Here is a 23,957-nt window from a genome sequence, read left to right as displayed (position 1 = left end):
GATCGAAAGGAGAAAATTTTTAAACAAAACATGGATTTTCTGTGAGGTTTCTTTTTTTAGAATAAAGTAATATTATTTGAAGGAATTCATTGGAATCGAGATCAACGTGGAAATCGGTGAGAATAAAATAAGAGCTTAAATTCCTTGACATGGGGACGGAGGAGGAGGAGGGGTTGGGTTTTATCCCTTCGATATCAGTAGGGGGTGTTGGGGTAGGGCGAAAATAATCAATAAAAGCTTTTAAAACTAGGCGTAGCGCACCTTCGTGGTAAGTTCGTCATGTTTCTATTTTTATAACCCTCAAATTATACGAGAGATTCGCTCATTTTGAAATTTGAAAAAAAACCTCCTCTATCTCACAAGATACTTGAAATCAGTAGTAAAGAAATATACTGTTTGTTTTCTGTAAGTAAATATCTAATGTTTCATTCAGAGGTTTGTATTTTAGGATCGTGTTTATACCTGTACACGGAGGGAGATAGGTGAAGCTTCTCTTACAATTTTTCTCCTCCTCCTAGAAATTGGTTTATTTTTTTACAATAACTAGAGCCCGGAAGTTTAGGCACTATAAATGGTCGAAATAGGTAGGTAAAAAAGGCACAAAATGCCTAAAATAGGCATTAGAAAGAGGAATAATGAATGGAAAACATGAAAAGTAACTAAAAGCCAGGATATTAAAGGATCCGAAAACTGGCTTAAAAATTGACTACATTTACTTGACTTCAAAATTTGACTTACTGAACCTACTGTTTCAATGATAGATTATTATAACTGCATTGTTAGTCAAGTCAAATTGATATCCTGCCGAAAAAAAAAAAAGATTAGATCAATTATCGTTATCTGTGTGTGTGTGAAAGTTCGATTTAATCGAGTATTTAAAATACAATTTTCCGACATGCAAAAATAGTGCTAGCTGAAGTTAAAGAATAGATTATATACGATATGTTTTCTATATTACTATATGTTTCTTATTTGGGGGGAAAAAAAAACCCCATTTTCATTACAACATATTTTTCTCAAAATTTTAAAATACAGTATAGTCAAACCTTGTTAATAAGTCGCTCTTGGGAGACCAAAAATATGAACTCTCGTAAGTAGAGTGACTCGTTAAACAGAGTTAGCCATGGCCTTGCTGATTCAGCGCCTCCTAGAGATAGAAGGCCTCCACATGGGTTGCCAAGTTATAACGTCATTAAGACTACCTTGCAAGTTCGCCACATTTTGAAGCACAGCATCCTATTTTGTTTCTTCTTATTTTGGCATAGAATATTCCTGATTGCCTCGCAAGTACTGCATGGTAATTGGATGTGGGGCAAAGAAATCACCAATTCTGAGCCCAGTCATTTCTTTTCCGCACAACAATGATACTGGCAGGGAATTTTTTCCCCCTGAATATTCTGAGGGAAAATGGACTAGATGACGTCATGAGCAGCGTGCGGAGGCCTTCTATCTCTAGGAGGTGCTGGCTGATTCCTGTTTCTCTATTGATGCATTCATGTAAAAATATAATAAATTTTAATTATTCAAATGAGGTTAGTCGTGAAAATTTATTACTCTAGTTTTTCCTAGTAAATTAATATGTATTTGCTACATAATTACACATTCGAACAACCAAAATGCTACCCGTTTCGATTTGTAAAAATTTGCAAATTTATCTGTATGCTTATGGAGATCAAAGTATTGTCGTCTTGTATGGCGATTTAATTCTTTTGGAACGTTATTAAATGGAAATTAAATATTCTTTGAGTTCTAAAAAAAAATATTTATTTTTCACTGAAAAAAAACACTGGCGAGGTTTTTTGTGTGGAATTGGTAGTTGAAGTGAGATTCTTTTCCCCAAAGAACTGGAAATTGGAAGTCTCCGTCCATTGTGCTTTCTAGCCCCAATACAAATTTTCTTTATAGGTTAATTTTTTTCACATTTCTCCACTACATCGCTCCTTTAAATGTGAAAAAACTGAATTTTGGCCATGGAAATTTTTCAGCTAAAGTTGACCAAGAACCGTGACTAGCCAAAAAAAAAAATTATTCCAGGGGAACCATTTCAAAATTAGAAATTGCCCAATTTTGAAAGAATGTGTCAACAAGCCTGCAATGCGGGGGGGGGGGGCGCTTCTACTTGGATTGCTAAGTAGATTTTTGACGTGGTAAGAATGAACGTTGAACTTATCGTGTATATTGTACGAAGAGACCCAACTTTAATGGGTGCTTTCACAAAAGTGACTCATTAAGTGAAGTAGGGTGACGTATTCCCAAAGTGACCTGGTAAGCAGAGTGATGCGTTACTCAGGTGATGCATTAATGAGGTTTGACTGTATCGAGCTTTGTAATCAATTTGTATCTATTTGAAAAAAGATCTCTCAAATTCTGGAGATGATTATGTGATATCTAAAATAACTTTCCGTGGTTTTTTGCAGTGCATTTATTTAAGTTGTAAAAAAATAAATGAAATCAAAATACCATGGGCTCCGCGACTAGAGCCCTGTCAGCTCCCACGCTACCCTGTTGGAGTCATGGAATCAACTGATGGGCCATCGGGACAGTAATCAGTCAGCTATTCATCTACAATACCTGAGAAAGACATGTATACTATAATGAAGCATGTGGAGAAATAAACTTTTCTAATTTTTGTTCTCAGTACCCTGGCTCTTGTACATGGGTTGGTTTCGCCTAGAGCTGCTACAATCTTGATGCAAATTCAATGGTATGTTGATAGCTATCTAAGAACCAGGGGCAGCTTAAGCGAGGATGCGATAGGTTGAAAGGGGTGGCAGGCTAGGCTTTTGTTTTGATAAATTTTCAAACTTTTGGAATAATAAAAAACAACGATACCACGCTCTGTCACTCTTTTCAGCTATACCTTGACAATGGAAATGTTGAGGAAAACTTGGGGAACAGAGGGGGGCTTAGGGCCCCTGCTACCAAGAACAAGAATAGACTCTATCACATGGAGCAAGTGTGCATTTTTGTTCCGTCATACCCCCCCCCCATCCTGCAGCAGCCCCCCCCCCCAGAGGCTTTGATCTTTGGTCAGACCCCCAGCTCAGATTTTCGATGGGGCCCCCTCTATAGTAAATTTATGGTGTGAAAAAACAAAAAAATTATGAGAATCGTCCCGGGCTGCACCTCTGTCATCCCCATCCAGTTATTTTTTGGGAGCTGTCAAATAAAGGCAAAGAAAGAATTTGGGTTCTCAATTGTCCAGGGTGTGAAGCATCAGAAACCCCTCACACTCGTATAATTTCTGCCTTAGGGAACCTTGGAGTAGGTATTTTGGCATTTTCAATGTCCAACTCCATCTAGCATAATTAAGAAAAATGGGAATGATTCTGGATTTTAAAAAAAGACAGTTTTTTAAAAGTGGGATGTATGATCAAGTGCATTTGTTGCTTTACGAATGGTGTGAAGCTTCGGACAGATGAAAAATCAGGTTTATCTCAGAGCTCTTCTTAGCTGAAGCCATTTCAGCCTTCTGCCAGGGACATCTTCAGGAGTGGCAAATGAGGTTTTGCACCTGGGTGGCTGGTGAACTAGAGCCGCCCCTGATGAAAAGTCTGTAAAAACTAACACTATAAGACAGTCGAAGACATCTCAAGGGTGATGACACCGGTTCTCAGGAGGTCCACTAGGTTTCAAATGTACTTTTGAAGAACACTATCTTGTGGTCCGGGTTTCCACTGTTGTAGTCTCAGCATCTCGTAATGGAGTCAACGCCCTTCCGAGTCGTTACTGCATTCAAGACGAGTTGTCGTTTTTTCCCCTTTGCGTAATCTTCAATTTCCTGGGTAGATTCAATGTTTCCGATGATCTTATCTAAAACATAACTCCCAAGTTGGGACTCTCTGAGAGTCCTTGAACTCTTCTCAACTACAACAAGGTTCAACAGTTCACACCTCTGGGCTCCTTTCTGAATTGAGTGCGATAGCTTATATTAGCGTGACTGCTTGGAATGTTATGGGCAATATGGCCAAGATTTCTGCACTGTTGACTGCAGTCATAGCAAGCATTCCTTCCCCATATGGCTGAGTGAGAATTTGATGCCCCTACACTTTTCGTAGCCTTTTCCAGGGCCACCTCCACAAGAGTATACTCTGTCATTGCCACTCATGTTGATCTGGTGCTCGAAGAAATGTTTCTGGCCTTGCCCTGATTTGAAACATCCATGGAATTCTTCGGAGAATGGATAAAGTTCTCTATGAAAGGTGTCGGACCTCCCCCTAACTTGAAGCATCTCTTGAACTCTTCCGGGAACGAATTAAGTTCTTGTTGCTGAAAAGTAAGGTGGGTATCTATGTAAGTCTGACGTCGATTAGGGGATGACTCAACTGATAGTACTAGGAGGACACTGCTTTCAGATGGGCTTTTGATGAATGAATGTCGTATCTCAGGAGCTTCAGAGAAGTACCACTTTCCTTGCTAAACATCCAGGACCATTCCAGCATTTCTGAGAAAGTCCATACCTAGAGGGTTAAGTTTTCTCTGGCATGTGGAAGCACGCCATCTCGGTGGGAACCACTTTACCATGGATGTTGATGTCCATAGTTGTAGTTAGGACTTTAAATCTACAAGCACATCCGTCTGCCAGTCTCATAATGATAGTCTTGCGGGAAAAGGGCAAACCATGTTCTTGTAGGAGATGGTGTATGGTATTGGAGGGGTCTCCAATTAATGCACAAAACCACCTAAAGAAAACAACTTTATTTCACAGCACACTCACAACACACAACCTTCCATGACGGAAGCCAAATTCCAAATGGGCAGGTAGCCCAGGTCGATAAGATACTCGCCTAAATTACCAAAGGATGTTTAGAGGTGTCACGAGTTCGATACCTGGTTTGTCCTTGTCAGAAACATTCCTGACACACTGGTACAACCGTAATGGCAACATGCTACTGCAGGGAGTTCCACACTAAGGGGTTAGTGCGCCATCTTCTCGGTGAATATACAAGAAAGAAAGGCTGCCTTTCAGAATCAGCAATAAATTATAGGTCCAGGTCTAATTAGCCCTCGTGTGCAGAAAATGACCATAGTGCAACAAAAATGATCAAACATTCTAACTTGTGCTCTCTTCTGATGCGGAAGATCAATTATTTTCCCCTCTTATCTTTCTTTAACAATGCATAAACAAATCACAGCTTGCCATGTGGCATAAGTTTCAGTATAAGAAACTTAAGTGTGGTACTGCCACAGGGAGAGAGAGTTAATAAAATTTCCGTACAGAAATAAAATAGATTCGTTGCATCAATTTTCCTGTCTCAGGCACTTGCGTTCCTTTGCATTTAAATGGTGGTTTGCTGGTAATATTTAATACTAAGGGTTGAAGGTATCAAAAATAAAAATTCTTTTGAAATTCTCAATGCTCAATAAAAGAAGGGGGGAACAAATTACTTAATAGAAAATAACTCGCATGTAAGATAATATAACTGAATTTTTATTGATGCCACAGGACAGCAAAATGAAGGCCAATGTGTTCACCCTTTGGGCATTTTTAAACATCTATGGAGCTTGGTGTGCAGTTTCAAAGTATTCACCCTCGGAATGGAATAGCCCATCATCATCGTCAATGAATCCCCAGATTCATACATGGGATTTTGACTTTGATGAGAAAAATGATCACGTAAGTTCATGATATTCCAATTCTCAAAGCTTATATATGTTATAATATATTGCTGTTATATATTGCTAATGTCAGTATTAACATGCGCAATACGAAACTTAAATTGACATTTTTTTCTTCTATCGATTGCAGCAAGTCAGTGGATTGGAAAAGTCTTCGGGAAAGTCATTCGAAGGCTGGACTGAAAGTATGTTGCTCAGAAGATTGGAATTGATTTAATTCCAGGGATACGATACAGATTCGTATCAATGTTGTTTCTATTTTTTTAAATCTTTTTGTTTAAGTAACATGGTTCAAGTTAGTGTTCTTCAACTGCTGGTCAGTAAACCCTGTGCCGGTCTGCAAAAAAGAAAATATTACCCAGCTGCTACATCAGGGGTTCTTAACCTATGGGCCGTGACCTAAACGTGGATCGTAAGGGCTTCCGAGATGGGTCATTGTCCAAATCTACTAACAACTGTTAACTCTGAACTTGGTCATGACTCAAGATTGATCCACAAGAACTTCCGATAAGGGTCAGATGATTCCACTCACAGCCAGAGATTCGTGAGCTATGGATCACGACCGAACCTTCATTCGCATGGGCTTCCCAAGTGGGTCATAAAAATCCACTAAGGCAGAGACTCAAGCTACGGGTAACGATCCAGACTTGATTGGCACGGACTTTGAGATGGATCATAAAAATCTGCTTACAGCCAGCGGATCTTGAGCTATGGGTCACTATCCAGATATCATACACGGGCTTCTGAGATGAGTCATGGAAATCCACTAATAGACTCGAGCTATGGGTCATGACCACAAGATTTGATTGCCGGGGGGGGGGGGGGAAGGCTTCCAAGATGGGACATAAAAATCCACTCCTGTTATAAATGTACTTACTGTGTCACTGATTTCACTAATTTTGAATAACAAAGCCATATGGGTCATGAAGCTGATATGGTAGCTGATTTTGGGTTGCAGCTAAAAAGATTTAAGAACTCCTGTGCTACATAATTCCAGATTCAAAAACTAAATTAAAAAATGCAGTCTCTAAATTTATTATCATTTCTGTTTTCGCTATCAGCCGATCTGCAAATGCTTCTTCCTATTTGTCTTTTGCTCTGGCTCACAAATAATTTTTTTCTATTTGTTTATATTTTAATGGACAGAAAATTATTATTATTTTTTTTTTTTTACGGCGAGCAAATTATTTTCCATATTATTCAAAAATTAGACTTAAATTATTCTTCTGTTTTATTGATCATTTTGTTGGGCCGTGAATGATTTGTTTCCATTTATTTACTTTTTGGCAGTCCATTGACAAAATCTTTTCTACATTTATTTTTTATTATAAAAGGAGGAAAAATATTCCTCCTTTTATTTGTCCTTTGCTGGTACGCAAATTATTTTCCTCATTTTTTGCTGGTCTATAGATCTTTTTCTCCTTTCTACTTACATTTCGCCAGTCTGCAAATTACTTTCTATATTGTTTTATTGTTACTCTTGTTTTTGATTTGTTATTTGTCTGACCGTGAATAATTTTTTCCCCCATTTATTTATTTTTTGAGTGTCTGTAAATTATTTTCCATGTTTATTTTTGCCAGTGCTGTCAAATTATTCCTCCTTATTTCTCTTATTTCCATTGGTCTGTCAAAATTCGTTAACTATTTTCAGGGATTTCAATTTTATAATAAGAGAAATGAGGAAAAAGTTGCATTGAATGTTTCTTATCAATTTCTAAGTACGCATATTTGATCACTCGCAGTGGAAAGTTTTGATGATAAGATTTTGTATAAAATAAGCAACTTGGAACAATTATTTCATCAAGTAAGAATAAAGTCTTGTTTTTATTGTAGATTTCATGAAAATAACCTAATCAAAGGATACTCAAGTAATCTTTGCGATAAGGTTTTTGATATATGTAAAACAAATATTTTGCACATTTTTCGAATAATAGGAGTTACAGTCAATGCTCGATTTGAGAAACCTCTAGTTTACGAACTGCATGTTTTTACGAACTAATCTTTTGCTCCCAAACAATATACTATTCCTTTGAATGCCTTTCCCATTTACGAATTACTTTTCATGTCCGTGCGGGTTTGTAAAAATGAGCTTTATCGTATTAGCTGTCCGAGATGGTTTGTTCCCCCTCCATTTTTCTAGTGGTCACTATGTGGTACCACTCTTCCATATATTATATAGAAAGAAAAAATATAAATTGGGTTTAAAATGTTTGGGTTAAAAATTAAATATAAAAGAAATGAGGGGAAAAACGAATTTGTTAACATTGTTCTCATCTTGAGTGAAACAATGAAACAAACTTGGTGAAAATTCCCTGATAATGATATACAATGCCACAACAGGCAAAATGCCCAACGAGGTGGCTGAGAAAATTATGCCCCATAACAAGTATTGATGTCATATATATTTAAAAAATACAGCTATCCAATTGAAAATGAAATTACAAACAATATATATACATGATGAAATATTATACAATACCCATAAAGAATACTTATGGTTGTCTTATTCTAAGTATGGATAGCTTCTAGATTCACCCCAACATGTTTATTTATTTCTTTTTAAATGGTGTTAGAATTTGCTTTCTCCGGGGATAAGCTATTCCATTTATTAACAACCCTATTAGAGAAAAATTCCCTGCGACATTATAACCTAAAATTGTCCCTTAGGGCCCTTTCACACGGAGCGGATGCGGGTCCGGAAGAAGTTTTAACAATTGGAATATACTGCGCCTTTCAGACGAGCCGAAAAATCTCCGCACCTAGGAAATGTTCATGCGGGTCCGGACGTCGTCCGCATGTGTCAAAACCTAAGTGCGGGCTCCGCATCCGCACATAGAAGTTTTGACAATAGGTTTATTCGGAGCTATTCAGACGATGCGGATGCGGAGCGAATTTGTCCGCATCTTTGGCTATTTTTTGAAGGTGATTTTGCACGGAATTTTTTTAATTATTTGCCATAAATATCCTTAAAAACACCATGTGAGGGTCCCTGTTCATCAAATACGATGTACCCACATACGTGTATCCCTTCGTTTCCTTCTGAGATGGAGATATAGCAACTTTAACTGCCTTTTGTCCATATTTCACAATTTTATACAATAAAACCTGCCAACAAGGGCCACTGACGGGACCAAAATTATAAGCCGTTCTGTTCATTACGAATATTTAATTGACTACATACTTTAATAACTTTTAAATTTAATTTAAAAATATTAATTTTTTTATTTTTAAATTTTTAAAATTATTTAAAAAATTATAAATATTTGAAATATTATTTTAAATATTTGTTATTTTTTTAAATATTTGTTATTTTTTTAAATATTTGTTATTTTTTTAAATATTTGTTATTTTTTTAAATATTTATTATTTTTTTAAATTTTTAATCTGTTAATTTTTTCAAACTTAAAAAAAAAATACTTTTATTAAACAACGTTATCCACGTACGGTGTTCACTCAGGGCCGGATTAAGACGTTTGAAGACCCTAGCACTTGAATATTTTTGGTGGTTCCCCCCATACCTACAAGTATATTTTACTCGATATTCAGTCTATAAACTTAAAAAATGAAATTTTATATTTCAGAAATGACTAATCTAAGGATGGGATTTCACTATAAAAGGTTTATGAAAGTTATTTTATAAAACTTGAAAAAAGCAACTAATAAATTTATCGGTTGCATTTGCTCTAATGCAACCGATAAATTTATTAGTTGCTTTTTTTTAAATAATTGTTATAAAATTTTTATAGTGTAATCCGGCCGGGATTATACTATAAAGTTTTATAAAAGAACTTTTATGAAAGTTGAAAAATTCAACCAATAGGCGCATCGGTTGCATTCAAGAAAATGCAACCGGTGCACACACACACGCACGCACACACATTTTGCATTCAAAAAATTCAACCAATAAGATAATATTGGTTGAATTTTTCACGTTTTATCAAAGAGCTTTTACAAAACTTTTATAGTGTAATCCCGGCCTAAGGCTGGTATTACACTATAAAACTTGAAAAATGTAACCAATAAACATATCTGTTACATTCGAGCGAACTTAACTGATCGGCCTATCGGTTGCATTTTTCAAGTTTTATAAACTAACTTTTATAAAACTTTTATACTGTAATCCCGGCCTAAGACAGAATTGTGATGTGAATATTTCTAAGCACAGACATTTTGAACGTTCCCACCCCTCCCCTTTTTTTGTACTTGCAAATTCTTTGATATCTCCTGAATTTTTTTTTTAGGAACATATTAGTTTTGGATGTTTTTGGAATTTTTCTTTCATATTTTTCCGGAAAGACGGATTTTTTTTTTCAAAATGTTTTGAAAATATTTGAAGACATTTTCTCCCATCGACTACTTGTGAGGATCGGAATTAAGACATCTTTATTCCCATATTCTATGTGGCTCTAGACTAAACCACCAAAGAATGCCTCTAGGCTGCCTATGGCCACTGAATCAGGGGTGAAGGAGAAAAATAATTACAAAAATTGCGAAAAAATAGTTTTTATGCACGAATTTCAACCTAAAGATGCGGGCGAAACACCCGCATCTTCAGTGCTCGTGTGAAAGGGTATGCGGACCCGCTTCCGCATCCGCGTCCGCATCCGCTCCGTGTGAAAGGGGCCTTACCAATCAAGTATACTAGGTTTGAGTATAGTTCAGTTGAGTATACCAGGTTGTTCTGACCGTAATTTTTTGTGCATGAACCAATGAAGAGCAAGGGAGGCATGGTTTGGTGTATGTATGTAGGAAATCCTAGTGTGTGTGCGTGAATTTTTTTCCTGCCTGCAGAAACTGCCAGTTGCCAGCAAACCACTGATGAGTGGGGGAAGTGCAGGTGAGTACGGTCACACTCTTTTTTTTGAAAATGGCAAGAAAAACTTGAACAACGCTATTGCATTAATCATGATGGAGCTGCCAATTGTGACGCAGAACCTTTTTATAGTACTCCTTGGTGATGGTTTTGCTGTGTGGGTGTGTACTTGTGATGAGCCACGCCGCTGGAGTCAATGAAGAGTGGCAGCATAACTTTGCCATTGCATCTCCTAAAGGCCAAATCGTCAGTCAAAATGAATTGAATGGATACAATGCTAATCCTGTCTTCGTCTGCAAGTTCTCTTATCATAATTTAATAATCCCGCAGAGTCCTTGCTCAATAACGATCTCATTTTTAGGTGTTGAAGACTTACCAGAACGTGCTTCACTCTCCTTTGATGTATGGCCATCTTTTAAGAGGTTGTACCACTCCTTTATTGATGTGGTGCCCATTTCTTTATCTCCGAAGATCTGTTGATCATTTGATCATTTTTGTCGCACCACGGTCATTTTCTGCACACAAGGGCTAATTAGACCGGGACCTACAATTTATTGCCGATTCCAATTGGCATGCTTGTTTTTTATACTCATCGAGAGGTTGGCTCGCTAATCCCTCGATGGGGGACTCCCTGTGGTAGCAATTTTTTGCTGTGGTCAAGTCACCATTTTTTGTTGTACCCCTGTGTCAGGAAAGTTTTCTGACAAGGATGAACCGGGTGGAAGGTCTGTTGAATCTTATGGAATATTTTCACTCAGGAATCACCACACTTCACACAAAATTTATTACAGTAAAGCATTGTTCAACTTTTTCTTTTCATTGCAAGAAACGAAAACGTGACTGCGCTCACTTACACTTTCTCATTCATCGGCAGTCTGCCAGTTACTGGCATCTTCTGCAGGCAGGTAAAAATTCAAACATGTGCACTAAAATCACCTACATATATGCACCAAACCATACCTCCCTAACTTCACTGGTTTATGTATGAAAAATTATGATCAGATACCTTTGAACAAACCTCATATTATGTATTTGTGCTGGGCTTGATGAATCTAAAAAAAAAAATTAGCCAGCACCAAAATACTTTTTTTTAAGAAGCAAACATTTTTTTTCTCCCAAAAAAACGCAAAAAATTATGTTTCTTTTGACTTTTTCATTACATAGTAGCCCTCTTCAGTATTGATAGATGCATTGATATAAATTCCAAAATTTCTGTGTTGTACTCAGGTTCCAATAGTAACCTTGGATAAAAAGTTTGGGCATTGAATGCCAATTTTTTAGTCGCCTAGGATTTTTCAGGCCCTGTATTCATTTGTGTTACCATAATTCATAAAAAAAAAAGGAAAACTAACTCTCTGCTTGCTTCAGGTGATCTCTGCAAAAATCTTCAGTGCAAGCCCCACCAGATGTGTCTTGTGGAAGATGATGATGTAGCAATATGTGTCAGCAAACGGAAATACAAATCTAAAATGTATGTATATATGTAATGCTAATGAAATGAAAGTGAGTCTGCTTTTAATATGCTAATGACTGACCAAACTATTATTTTTTTCACGTTTTTGCCATGTAGTTCTTATTGAAAGAACTGTCTGCCAATAAGTTTCAACTGGTATGGTTAAACTCTTAATTTCGTATTGCCTATATGATTTTTTTCCCCCATATTTGTTCAGTGCCAACAAGCCTCCTGTAACCCCGAAACCAAAGCCACCTGTCATTGACAGCTCAGAAGACGAAGATGAAATTTCATTTGAAAGAACAGAGGAGAACGAGAAATCTCCAAAGCAGGAGTCTCAGAATCCTTGCATCCCGTGTCCAGTGCTTGTTCCAGATTTCGTATGTGGATCTGATAATCACACATACTCATCAGTCTGCAGGTTGGAATTTCGCAATTGCATGCATAAGGCATCCGTGTCTGTGAGCTGTAAAGGCTTTTGTCCTTGTAAAGGTAGGCTCAAGATTTTTGGTTTTGGAGTGTTTTCTGTATGCTCATATTATATAGCCACTGATTTTAAATCAACATATCAAAGTTTTAACATTCAATGGTAGGTTTTGAATTAAACTCTGAAATACTGCAGTACCATGAATTATAGCTCATAACATGAGATAAGGGTAGCTCTGACAACATAAATACATTAAGGCCATGCATATGCACATAATGCATTCCTGTGCATATCAATTCATTAGCAGAACTGCCAACTTTCTGGATTTACCCCGGCAGTGCCCGATTTTTTCACACTCACAAGGCTTCCGGATTATGAATTTATATTCCTGTTTTTCAATTATTGCCGTCAATTTAAAAATTATAAAACTTAAAGAAAGTGAAGAAATATTGAGTTTGCAGCCCCCTCCCCCATTTCCTCATTTTATGACAGTGCTTTTGGTTCCTTATCAGACTTCCCATTACGAAAGATCAATAGATACGCATAATCATACTTTGGTGGTCGACTGAAGATGGTTTCCTTTGGTTTTCTGACTATAAAGCATGAATGCAAGTCATCTTTGGTGTGAGTGTTTTTAAGTCATACAATGAGGAGTAGAAACAACTCGGGTTTCTATCGTAAATTGTCAGTGAGGTAAAGCTCAGCTAAATGTTTCATTTCACATGCGAAATATCTATTTTGTATTAAAAGATAAAAATTTGCAAGGTGTTGCTAAATATCAAGTTGAATCACCAATGAAGTTTTATAATAATTTTCAAAACTTCCGAGAAGGAGCTTGTCAAACTCACTGGACGATAATTTGTCACGTTTTCTAGTTTCAGTCGTGTAGAACATGTTTCGTTTGAGAGAAAGTTTTTCATATGTGTTTACTCAAAAACTTATAAGGGTTTTTTTTTGTGAACTCTACTAAGGTTTGCACCACAGTTACGTTTAGGCATGAAGGTTTCTCTGATTGAGGGCAGTGTTAGGTAATGTGTCTCTTATAAAATTTATAAAATGTCAGTTCAATCTTTTTTTAACACTATTATTGTTAGTTATAGCCTGGCTTGATTAGAAAAGTTTGTCTAAACTTGGGGCACTGTCATATGTTAGGCACTGTTGTCCCATTTTAAAAAATGCATTGTCATTGTTATGTTTTTGAATGTTTACATGCAGTATATCAAGTATAATCACAATTTCTTGATATAAACAACTTTTTTTGCTAGTTCAAATAAGCAGCTGTTCACAATCCGTTTTATGAGTAACATAGTTACATCCGTTACATGGGTAAAACAGATGTTTCACATTTCCTGTTGTGAATTACATTGACGAAGCTTCAAAAAGTGAAACTAAGAGAATTTTGAAGCCTCTTGGCGTCCAACTGAGATTTCTAAACTTTTGTTCTCTAGCTTTTCAAACTTTTCATTGTTTTGTTCTGTTTTCATTCATGTCAGCCAAAGTCGTTACACAAATTAGCATTTGTCAAGTTTTTCCGCTTTAAAAGTTTTTCTAGTTTTGTACGTCTTAACTTCATTTGTTCCTTTTTTTGGAGGTGTGCTGTGGTGTTTCTTACTAGAGAACTTTTTGTGACATTTTTGATGAATAAAAGGATTTCTGAACTGTTTTCAGTCTAAATTGTCTTAAGGACTTTTTTTTTATAAAGACCTGTTTCAACTTGAAACTGACACACTTAAACATGCAACAACATACAAAAACTCTTCTGTCCCAAGTAAGGTTACCCACACCTAACTTGAAAAAAAAAATGTCATTTTATTTTGTTAGGTACTAAATGTACACTTTAAAATTTCAAATTATTAGTGCAAAGAGCACCTTTGGGCACCTTTCAGAATCTTGAGTTTTCTTTCACCATTTCGTTGAGGAGTTGATTTTTCACTACTAAGTTCAAAATTGACTCAAATATGGACAATTGACTGTACATTTACTTTTAACCATTTCCTTATTATTGGGTTGATTTATTCTTGTACACATTTTTGAATTCAACTGATTAAAGTACTGGTAAATTTTTGAGCTTTTATTTTTATCAATATGTAGTAGTAAGTACCCATTGCATAGCTATTTTCAGTAAAAACCATAAATATTTTCACAGTTAATAAAAGAGCATTCGAGAGTTCAAAAATAATGAATTTTTTTTCCCCTTTACCCAGCTGTCAAATCTCAGGTGGACCACAACAAAGAGTCACAAATGAAAGATCGCTGGAACAGGTACATGAACAAGTACCAGAACACAGTCAACAAGTCGAATGTGATACGCAAGACGCCAAAGAAAAGCAACGCTAGTGTGAAGAAAGCAGATAAGCCAGTTTCCCCAGGGTGACAAATTGACTTCTTTACCCATTGTTGCATGTAAAATAATTTTAAAAAAAAGTTATAATAATAACAACCCTGAAAATAAAAAGAGGAATTTAAATTAAATTATATGGTGTGTTTAAATTGAAACGATGGATTAACTAGACCAACATTTAATACGAAGAAAAGTTTTATAAGTTTGCAGTTGTAACGAACCTGGCATGTATTCCAGACAGTGGTGTCAGAAACTTGGGTGCTCAAGCACCCACAGCATTATGTAGAATGGGTCAAGTATCCTCAAAATTCATTCACAAATTAAAGTTTCCTGCATAATATTCAAATTTAGCATCCACAAGTGTGAAACACTTTAGCTGCCCATGATTCCAGATATATGCTCACTAAGTAAGAAACAATATATGACTAGCAACTTTTAGATAACGAGATCCAAGAGTAGAAGTATATTCTTTTGAAACTGTAGGAGAATCAATTCATCCTCGGCTGGTGTCATGATAAAAAAAAAAATTAGAGTTCTAGGTCTGCCACATCTCTTTAGCCCAGAACTTCTCTTTCATCTTAAAACTATTATTTTGTTCTTGACTTGTCTATTTTGTCAGCACGTCCTATGCATGATATGAAATTGTAGGCAAATTTCTGAAACTGTATTCAGCATGCAGACCTTCCAACTCTCCAGATTTAGGCGGGAGACTCTGGATTTTTCATCCTTCCTCCCGCTCTCCGGATTTTGGCAGACAATTAGATTTTAAGCGAGCTTCCACGTTGTCGTGACGTCAATGACTGCCATGGTCATTTCCATTGAGCAGCCATAATTGGGCATTTTGCCTGTTGTGGCGTTGTAGTTGTATAAAAAAGTCTCTGTGACCGCATTTAAGCAACTAGCAAGACATGACTTTGTTTACGTAGCGTTTATCTGTAATCGTTTATCAGATGCATGACCTTGGTTGCCGAAATTCCTGTATAATCGTTATTGTATTCCATTAACAGCCGTGCAGTAAACACAAGTTTTTTCGTCAGCAGCTTTGTATTTTGAAGTTTTTAAATTGTTTCCTCGGATTAAATATGTCTTCAGAAAGAAAATATGAAACTTTAAGCTATATAAAGCTTTTAAGAGTTCATATACCCAAGATTATCAATCACTGATAGCATCCACGAAAGGAAACACTTATGTTTTATGAACAATATGTAGATGTGATTTCTCTATTCTGCATGAAAAGACTGACATGGAATTATATTCTGCTCAGGGGCAATACAGAACCTGCCTTGGGGGGGGGGGGGGGGGAGAGAAGGAATGAAACTTTTTCTCAATTAATTGATGAAATGTTTTTCGAGAATTTTTTTTTTTATCGAGTCTGAGTGCTGAGGGGGTGCCCCCCTCGTGAGAATCTCCGGGTTTCCGGATTCCAAAAGTTGGCACATCTGAGCATATATTCTTCATATCTTTCTGCATTTGGTTTCCTTGAACTCTTACAGTGTATCCAAAACACTGTGCATTTTGCAAAATATTCATAATATTCATAATATAGTGCAATTGTCCTTTGTTACCTTTTTCTGACAATGGTCATGAAACCAACCCCCCCCCCTTCCCCAATTTCCCTTCTGGAATAAAATGCAACAAAGTGGTAAATTGTCTTACGATAATGGATTAGGGTTGCATATAGTTCTGAGCAAACAAAAATGGTTGTTGATTGAATGTGGGAAATAAAAATTGAATGTCTCACTGTGATATGCATTTTAAGGTTATGCAGGACGTAAAATTAAGGTAATAAAAACACATTGGGATTTCATTTTTATTTTACTCAGGAGAATGTATGTTTATATTATAACCTGGCTAATCATTACATGAAAATGTAATACATGTCTCTCCTTGAATATGCATTTTCATAGGCAGTGTTTGCAATCATTTGTGATCTGCTGGTCCGAGACCACTGATTACACGATCGGACCACTGAGAAAAAATTTTAGTGGTCCAAGGGACCAGTAGCTGAAATCCCCCCATGATACATTTATCACAGAAGAATTTCCTATAGGAGAATTGCCGATCCTCAGTCGTTTTATGTTGTTTCAGCCATTTAAATATTGAATGATAAAATAAAAGTTTATTGGCTGTAAAAAATGTTTAGAAACCACATTCTCTGCCGAAATTCAAAAATTTATGAGCAAAACTAATTTTTATATGCTGTGTGTATAAATACATTATATATATGTACCATCTGGTGCCTCAATTGTTTTGCATCCATTTGATGAATCAATATTTTTCCGGGATTTGTGTGCCATCCTAATCTCTTATGTTCTCATAAATTAAATTTTATTGAATTTTCATCCAAAAAATAGCATTGTACTAGAATATCACTTTGAATTGTGAATATTTGCTTATTCTAAATCCTTTAGGATCCATCTAATTAATTTTTTATCTTTTCCATCTGACAAAAATGTGGGTGAATAGATTATAATATAACCATGTTAATCTTAATGCCATGATAATCTTAATCTCATGTTAATCTTAATATTTTAATCTTATGTCTATGTGTAGTTAGTTCCTTTCGTCCCCTTATTCCTGAGGGTGCATAGACAGCACATTTCAGAATTCTTTTTTGTCTATCTTGGCAGCCCTGACACCTGAAAATGTCTTAGTTTTTGCTGAATTTGCTAAAACATAGACGTGTATTTATGAAGATATTTTGTGTCTTGTTTCTTAATAATTAATGTGTTGCTGTTTGAATCTTAGCAAAATATTTTGTACTAGCTATAATACCCGGCGCTGCCCGGGTTTTCTTCAATGAGGCTGTTTTGATCACGTGATATCTCCCTCTTTCTTTGAGGGACATGCAAACCGTGTCTAAGTTAACCAATATGGTGACTTCCTGCGCGACTTCATGAAATAAACAAATCTAGATTTAAAGAAACATAGAAACGAATATATATATTTTTTCCTTTTTTTATGGGGCGCTAGGTATTTCGATCCCCCCCCCCCCCTGAACTTTAAGTTATCCATCTGCCTGTTTCAGCTTTCAAAATTGCTTAATTGAAGCTGTGGAATTTCGTCTATGTACTTTACGGTCCCATAATTAATTTTAAAACATCCTAAACTATGAATTTATGCAGTTGAATATCAAAAGACAATACGGAGACATTAATTTTCATGCTTGAGAAGATATAAATAAAAAGTTGAAATCAATGTTATTGCATGAATGTCCAACTCGAAAGTAGGTCCAGCTAATTACTTAATATTTAATCTCCCGGGCTTCGTATATCTCTAATCTAACTCAATGTTTCAGAAATCTAGAATTCAATACAATTTTTAAAAGTATTGATGTGACAGAAAACTCCACAAAATTTCAGCATTTCTACAGTAAAATCTGCAATTTTAACACTGGTTTCTATGAGGATCGCCCTTTTCTTGACCCTCAAAGTGATGCTGATGATGATTATTACGTCTATTCAAAAAGCCTCGTTACTGGCAGGATTGGAAATGTATCAAACCATTATAAAGGCATAAACTATTATACATATACTAACAGGATTAAAGAAGTGACAAACCGTTGTAAAGGCATATACACGTCTGAGACGCATTGCTAGGGAACCACGGTAACCAAAGTAAACGTTCGGAAAGTGATTGTTGAGGCCCAAAAACCATTGTTGTCGGACAGTTTTTTGCCCATTTGGGGCATTTGCCCTGGTCTGACGAAATTTTAAAGTAGCCTATCGTTCAAGTCGGGTCCCATTTGGTATATATGCAAAATTTGGTGACGATCGATCTAAAATTGTAGATTTGTATAGAGAACACACACACACACACACACACAGAAAATCAATTTTATATATATAGATATATCTTCTTAGAAGATAATGTCTTTGGCAGAACTTTTCCTGAAAATGTATGTCTCGCGATTTAAAAAACAACGCCTCTCTTTAAACCTTCTCCACACTCGTTTTTGAATAAAGCCACAACACAAAATCAACAGTTGTGGTTTATCAGACCAGTCATGAGTTCTGCGGACCAGTAGGTTCTCATATTCATGGTCCGTTTGGCTAGTGACCTTAATTTTTTAATTCTGACACTGTTCCTAGGTAAGAAGGTAAGCCGAAAATTATATTTCTAAAAGTATAGATCATGTTTTTGTTCATGTTTTTACTTTTCTGTGCCTTGATTCAGCTATATCATTTTGAAAAAAAAAATATTCAAATCTATTTGCAGGTCCAACTTAGTTGATTCTACCAAGAATTCAGTCATTCATGTTGAAAAAGCTGTTACTCCAATCATTGAAAGAGGTGAAAGGACTTTGATTTTCAATATACCATCTACAACCAAAAAACTAATAATGTTCAATCTTATATTTTATTTATTTACTGCTCAAACATTTTGTAGGACCACCTTTTTCTTTTACTATAAAATGGATATGTCTCTTCATTGTTTGAGGGAGCGTTAAACACAGTGAAATGTATCAACAATTCCTTAAGTATTTTTTTTTAGATAAAAAAGAATAGTGAATTATCTTTTAGATCTCTATTTCATCCAATATGCCCTCAATTGGATTAAGATCAGGACTTTGCTGTGGCAAATTTATGTGTATAAATAATAACTTGCTCCTCAAACCAACAGTCATACCCCAACGTATGCTACCCTAGCTACAAATTGATTTATTTTCATCATTAAAACATTGAACCATAAAAATTTTATGAACCATAAACCATTTTCTGTGCGAATGACTGGTTTAATATTTTAATGATGATGAATTATCATCCATTCAATCAGAACAGCACATGTAACCAGCTGAGCTCATTTTTAAGGTGCTGAAAATAGAAACCTGGGAAGCAGCTGAAGATATGTATACTTTTTGGCAAAGATCTTGGTCTTGACCCCAAAGCAGAATGTAATAAAAACTTTCATATAGCGCAGAATGACTTGGGAAAGATCTTAAGAAAAGAGAAAGAAAATACTCTTCCATGCATGCTTTGTGGGGATTTCTACCACAGAACATTTTCAGCCAGTTAAGGGCTCGTTGCAGAATAATGCAAAACATTCTGTTTTGGGCATCTTGACTTGCCAGACCATGGCTTAACAGTCAAATCTTTATAAGTCGTGGTTAATAGAACCTTTTTTTGAGCACCAAAACATCTTTCCTGTGACCATGTGCAATGTATAGTGCAAGGAAATCAAAAATTATGTATAAATCGAAGAATCAAATTAATCAAGTTAAAGTCAAAGTTCAACGCAGGTGCGGGAAATAAATAATCATAGAAAGCATGGACTCTACTAATTTAGGGCTTGAAATTTAAACAAAATATCTTTGTTGAAAAAATTAGACATGCTTTCCCAAGTTGAGGTCTTCTGTTTACTTTTCCCTGCCCAGGGCCCCTCCACCAAGTCAAAAGTGTTCGAGATTACTTTGTAGTTGCATCATGAACTACTGATGAAGAATTCAAACACTAAAATTAAATTTGATGTATATGTAAAATTAATGTGTTATAGAGCTACTAAGAAAAGCTACTTATTCAAATAGTTGCTCTGTTAGTATATAAATTAAAAATTACTAGTTTAAATGAAAGTGTACACTACATTTCACCACGATAATTTAAGTAATAAGAGATAAAAAAGATAAAAATTTGCTATATTATTTTTTCTTTTGCAATCTATAAATTTTATTAATATTGTTATTTTGATTCATACTTTAATAAATGTAACATTACTTTAAATTTATACGATTTTCATAACATCGCACATTAAAACTGGCGGAACTTCGCTTAAGTCGTCACTCCGCTTAAGCCGTCATAATTTTTCGATAACTTGAGGTGACGACTTATCAAGGTTTTACTGTATATTCAAATTCAAGGAAAAATGTTAAAATTGACTTTTATTAATGTGAAGCTTAGTATGGTGTTGAATCGACTGTATCTAAAATTTTGTGTTTTAGGTTGTACAGAGAATGAATTGAAAGCAATGGGTGATCGTTTGTTGGACTGGTTTTCAGTAGTTATGGCGGACCACCGTCGTGGACAGTCCAGGAGAAGGTCATTTCGATTGAGTCACAGTGAGTATCAACTTTCATAGAATTTTTGTGGATGTTATGAATACTCAATGCCGTTGCTTTTGGCATGTGTTGATTTAGTTTGTTTCGTATGAGGTAGATCCATTATTTTGCAGACAGTAACTGAACAGAAAAATTTGCCCATGAATTCATGGTTACTTTTGGAAGGGGTTTCATATATGAACAGTGGAAATATTATAAATTACTAACGAGGGTTTTACTTTGTCTCCAACCTTTGCTACTATCCTTTCCCCCGATCAGATGAACTCTGCCTTTTCCCATCATATGCTATTTGCTTCTCTTCACAGGATCTCGAAAGTATCACAGACTGCCAAGCACAATCACACTTAAATTTTACTGGCACAAATCTGACATACATAGCTCCTGAACTATGCAAAACACAAAACTATGCAAGAAATACTTGAAAATTTGCATGGACACTCCTGAAACAATGAAAATTCTTTGGCAAAAGAAGAAAAGTGCAAAATATGCAAATAGATTATTCTGTTCTTGGCCAGCAGGATACTACCATTTTGTGTAACCACTTCATTTCGGCGCTTCAACAACATCAGTGTGTGGATAGCACAACTTTTATCACGATGCACATTGCAATACCAACAAAGCCCTTGCAACTTCTGGCTATGGGGGGGGGGGGGGGGGGTAACCTCAAAATCTTATGAACAGGGGTCAGATTGCAAACATTGGTGAATTGCAAGCACATCCACAGCATGACCATAGCATCTGTTGTTAAACAAGTGTTTTTATGCTTTCACCTCATAGCCAGAACACAGTGGACAACATATTTAACAGTTTGTAGTTTTATTTGTTCAATTACTTTATTTTCGTGATGTTTCCATGAATTATGAAATCGCGCAATGCTAATTAAGTTATCATTTTGCCCTGACTGGCTGCCATTTCCATTGTGCAAGCAAATTTCCCACATGTTGGATAAGTACAATGTAGTTAATTTTACATTTTTAAATATTTTTTGCCATTTAAAATTCCATTGCTTCAGGAATATTCATGTAAATTGTGAAGCCATTCTGACGATGGTTTTTTAAAAAATATTTTGAAATCAGAACTTTAGTTATAATAACCCTGTATATCGTAAATCATTGCTAATTAATCTGCATTATTTATGCTTCATTAAATACATTATATTCACCTAATTTTTATAGTTTTTAATGTTAATGCTATTTAAACCAAAAAAAAATGTTTTTTTTACCAACCCTGGTTAATACTGTATTTTACAGTTTCAATGGGACCCCCCCCCCCCACCCTCTGATGTAGTCACCCCTCTTTTACAGTGAAATTTTTTTGCCCCCGGGAGTGTCTGCAAAAGAAGAATTTTACTTTACTTCTTTCTTCTTTGGTAACATCACTGTCAGCTGGTTGTTATGCATATCACCAGGTTCGTGTGTAATAGGAATTTATTAGTTCGTTCCTCTGATTTCGTGTTTTCTCTGTTCGTTGTCTTGCTACATGATCAGCTTAACAAAAATTGCAAAAAAAAACCATTTTGAAAGTCACTCAAATTGTGTTTAATCAGGTTCTGCCATACATAGGAAGTGCAGATATTATATAGTTAATATTATACAGTTAATGAGATATACAGTTCAACCCCCTCTCTTTTGCAGACACCGACGGTACAAAAAAAAATTTACGTAAAAGAGGGGGGACCATTAATCAGGGGTTTGAGAGTTTTATGTTGAGAACCTCATATCTCACCTATTACAGCTGTTTAAAAATACAGTCGGACCTGCTTATAACTAAGTCAGGGGAAAACATCGAAACTGTTCGTTATTCACGAACTCCGTTGTATCCGCACCAGCTTAAAAAATTATGTGTTTTATGTTATATTATGCATTTAAGCAAAGTGAAACATAATTGAAATGTACGATACAGATTTTTCAATAGTCTGAAATAAATAGAGATTAAACTAATCGAAACAGGTCCAAATTTTAATAAAAATCCTACCTAATTAGATACATAAGTGAAAATGTTTGTTGTATTTTTCTTCATGATGTGATTGTAAAAATGCTTTTTTCTTTTACCTAGAGCCTGGTTATCAGAGCATTTTTTCGTCCCTTATTAGGAAGGGACATAAAAGGAGCTTTTTTTAAAATGGTCTAAACCATTTAAAAAAAGCTCCTTCTTTGAGTTTCTCCTTTTAGATTTTCAGTTTGCCATTCGAAAACCTTTTCCTGCAATTCCTTTTTGCTCTTCAAAATTGTCTGAATAGAGAGAGACAGAGGGCTTTTTCTCAGCCCAAGATATCAAGGAAACATATTTTCTGGTGAGTTGAACTCAGAATGAAAAGTCATCCTGTCTCTGCCGGGACTGAAACCCAAGCCCTCTTGCATCCTTTTCCCCCCTACTTTACCTCAGCATAATATCTAGAAAATATCTGTATAGTTGAAATCCTGAATAGCTTCTATACGTCAATTTTTTTCCATTTTTGGCTTTCAAACAGTTTTGTACCTAGACACAGACATGAAGAAAACATTGGGAAGGCTGAAAGTTGCTAGTCATCCCTTGTATATGGAATTAAAAAATGCATACTTTGGGGGGGAGGAAGGGTGTAGTGCATTGTATATGCATCAATTATTGGGGGGGAAGGCTCAAATTGCCTCAGCCCGTAGGTTCCATTACCAATGACTGTGTAGCTTTAATTTTTGAAGCAACAGACTGCGATTTTGTGCTTGAAATTCACAAAAATTAACTCGCCTGAAACTACAGCTTAATCTAGCTAAAGATTGGTTAATGTGTGAACTAAAGTGTGTTTTGAAAGTTAGATTCTTGGAAATTTCACCTCTGATAATGTTTTCTATGAACAAAACAGGAGTTAACACAGAAAAGTTTAAAAAATGGGGGAGCATGAGAAGAAAGATTTCACAGTACTCAGAAATGCCCTAAGTCTTGCAGAGAAATAAAAGAGGCATTATCAAGTGTTGCTACATATTGTAGAAAGGTAAATTTTTACAGATAAGAAGATTTAAGTAAGAGTTTCATCTTCGAAAATGATTGGAAAATTCATTATAGTCATAATTTGCTGGATCGCTGAAATCTGTGTGAGTTTTAAGCAATTAAAATAGCACAGATACTCTATATGAAATCCACAGGACATCAAAAATTTTCTTATATGTGAAAATTAATATCTGTTTGTTATAAGCGAGCCTGATTATATAATAATCGGTACCGATCTGCTCTTTATATAAAAAAAGGGGGTGTGTATACATGTTCTTCAATGGCTAT

General features: G+C 35.7%; 1 protein-coding gene across 1 annotated transcript in view; it reads left to right on the top strand.

Moving 5' to 3' along the window:
- The first annotated feature begins 303 nt into the window (after positions 1–303).
- Positions 304–23,957, top strand: part of Cow (Proteoglycan Cow) — a 34,750-nt gene continuing 11,096 nt past the window's right edge. Inside the window, exons 1-8 of the mRNA XM_089237584.1 lie at positions 304–405; positions 5,447–5,617; positions 5,750–5,804; positions 11,801–11,903; positions 12,103–12,377; positions 14,517–14,682; positions 18,872–18,945; positions 20,589–20,705. Of these exons, the coding sequence (XP_089093710.1) occupies positions 5,456–5,617; positions 5,750–5,804; positions 11,801–11,903; positions 12,103–12,377; positions 14,517–14,682; positions 18,872–18,945; positions 20,589–20,705 (952 nt within the window). The 5' untranslated portion in view covers positions 304–405; positions 5,447–5,455. The remainder of the gene's footprint in view (positions 406–5,446; positions 5,618–5,749; positions 5,805–11,800; positions 11,904–12,102; positions 12,378–14,516; positions 14,683–18,871; positions 18,946–20,588; positions 20,706–23,957) is intronic.

This window comes from Pholcus phalangioides, unplaced genomic scaffold (genome assembly GCF_987345545.1).
Source record: "Pholcus phalangioides strain wild (caught in Gottingen) unplaced genomic scaffold, Ppha-v1.0 ptg000010l_1, whole genome shotgun sequence".
NCBI lineage: Eukaryota > Metazoa > Arthropoda > Arachnida > Araneae > Pholcidae > Pholcus > Pholcus phalangioides.
This window is presented reverse-complemented; position numbering and strand designations above follow the sequence as displayed.